At 34.0% G+C, this 2,139-nt stretch overlaps 1 protein-coding gene across 1 annotated transcript; it reads left to right on the top strand.

The window, feature by feature from the left end:
• Positions 1-729: 729 nt before the first annotated feature.
• Positions 730-1,408, top strand: LOC110690340 (myelin transcription factor 1-like). The gene is made up of 3 exons (XM_021867166.1): positions 730-835; positions 963-1,198; positions 1,244-1,408. The coding sequence occupies exons 1-3, from the start codon at positions 730-732 to the stop codon at positions 1,406-1,408; spliced, it is 507 nt and encodes a 168-aa protein (XP_021722858.1).
• Positions 1,409-2,139: the final 731 nt, after the last annotated feature.

Genomic DNA, 2,139 nt, shown 5'->3' with positions numbered 1-2,139 from the left:
GATATTGTTGATCGTTTTTCTTAGTTTTAATTTCTGTATATACTTTGAGAATTTAGTGTTTTCCTTTAAATGTAGGAATAATTTGCATTGTATAATGAAATAAAGTATGTTTTTTTAATAAAATTAAGTGGTATTACAATCTCACAATAATGACACTTTGATGTGTTGGTTAAATATATACTTCGTATTGTGTAAGTAAGTTGTGCGTATCATATATGATTACTTTAATAAAAAAAAAAAACAAAAAACAATCGAGTGATTTTAATGTGTGTAAATGTTTTGCTAGTTGTAAGTGGAAACTTTCGTGACTTTTTTTTAAAGACGAAAAAAGTTTAAGTTTTTGAGTGAACTATTCAAACTTAGAAGTCTATGTTGCTAAGTGATTTTTAGGAGCGATATTTTTGTGGTACTCTAATTTTGTACTAATTAGATTGTACATAGTATATTTTAAGCTTTTTTGCTATTTTTAGAATGTTCTCATTCTTATTCTTGTGTAGTACGTTTATAGTGTTATTATAAATAGAATAAGAAGAAACATGCATTACGATTTTCAATGGCACTAATTCACTGTTGAAAATTGCAGATGAAGAGACACGAAATTGACATAATGGTTTCATTTTGCTATTTATTTCTTTTTTTAAGGGGTTTTCTTTGTGAAATTCTTCTTCCTAAAAACGATCTCAAAAAGACACACTTTGAGTTCATCTGAATTTTCATCTGCTGCTTAAAATGGCTGATCTTAATGGTGGTTCTTCGTCAAAGTTTCTTTTGGTTTCAAGAAAACATGAGAATTCGTATTTCAAGTCGTTTGCTAGGAGGAAAGCTGAACTCAAAGGTTCCTTAGCCGTGAATTTGCATGTCCGTACAAAGGCTTATCGGAGATATGATGTTTTATGGCGGGAGTTGGCTGAGTTAGAGGCTGAGATGTCTCAGTTTCAGGATTTTGAAAAAAATAAGATCAGGGCATAAGAGGGTTAGGGTTGATAGTGACTGTGTTGGTGTAATAGAAGTTGTTAGTGGTAGTGATGGTGAGGCAGAAGTTGGTTCTAAGTCAAAGGCATCTCGGTCCGTGGGTGTCGTAGGAGAGGCGTCTGATGTGGTTGTTAATGTCGAGTGTGGGGTTGTTGATATGGAGATTTCCTCGGATGATGAGGATGTTCAGTTTATTGCAGAGGTTCCTTGTCGAGTTACCGAGGAGGTGCAAGGGGAAGGTGCTGATCAGGCTGCTTCGGTGGTTCATTAGGAACAACCAAAACCACCAGTGGTTCATGAGGAAGTTCAGCCTGATGTAGAAGAGCAACAGGAAGATGATGAGGAAGAAGATGAGGAGGAAGATGAGGAAGGATATGAGAATCAGACACATGACGAGGAAGAAAAAGATGAAGTGGACGAGGAGAGTGAGCCTTAAGAAGAGCAGGTTCAGATGGAAGTGTTTGAAGAAGAGGAAGGGGATGATGATGATGATGAGGGACAAAAAGTGGATCCCGGGGAGTTTAATGTAGATTCGAGGATGATTTTGGAGATAACATATATCATTACTCTCCCGGGAAATCTTATGTAGATTCGGAAGCATTCAAGTTTCCCTCGCCCCAGTAGTTCGGGTAGTAGTTTGTTTAGGTTTTTTTTTTGGCAAGCTTTTGAAGTTTAGATTATAGTTTTTTGTATTAGTTTGAAGTTGTTAGTATCTTTTTCGTTTATTAGATGTAAATATATATATCTTTATTAGGTAGTAGGTGGTAGTTGAAAATTCTAAGTAAAAGAAATATGGTTAATATTCAGATTATTGTTTTTGGAGTTCTGTTTTGTTCTGTTTCTTTGTTTTAAAATAATATATGTATCTTTTGTAACATGGTGTGCTGTGATAGTATTTTGAGATGTGTTATTGGTTTTGTCATGGAATGCTATTATTTTTCTTCCAAAAGATTTGTTTTTTTGAACTTGTATGGCTTATTAGGATCATTTTGCATTTCAAGCAAATTTATGTTGTGATTAGCTATCTTGAAAATAATGATGAGAGTGTAGAGATAATAAAAAATGAGGTCTAACTTAACTATTGTGGCGGAGTGGTAGAAGCTTTAATAATTTTAGATTATTTGAGCACTCTTAAGTATTGGATCAGAAATTTTAGTGGTGACACAA

Source organism: Chenopodium quinoa, unplaced genomic scaffold (genome assembly GCF_001683475.1).
Source record: "Chenopodium quinoa cultivar QQ74 unplaced genomic scaffold, ASM168347v1, whole genome shotgun sequence".
NCBI classification, from domain to species: domain Eukaryota; kingdom Viridiplantae; phylum Streptophyta; class Magnoliopsida; order Caryophyllales; family Amaranthaceae; genus Chenopodium; species Chenopodium quinoa.
This window is presented reverse-complemented; position numbering and strand designations above follow the sequence as displayed.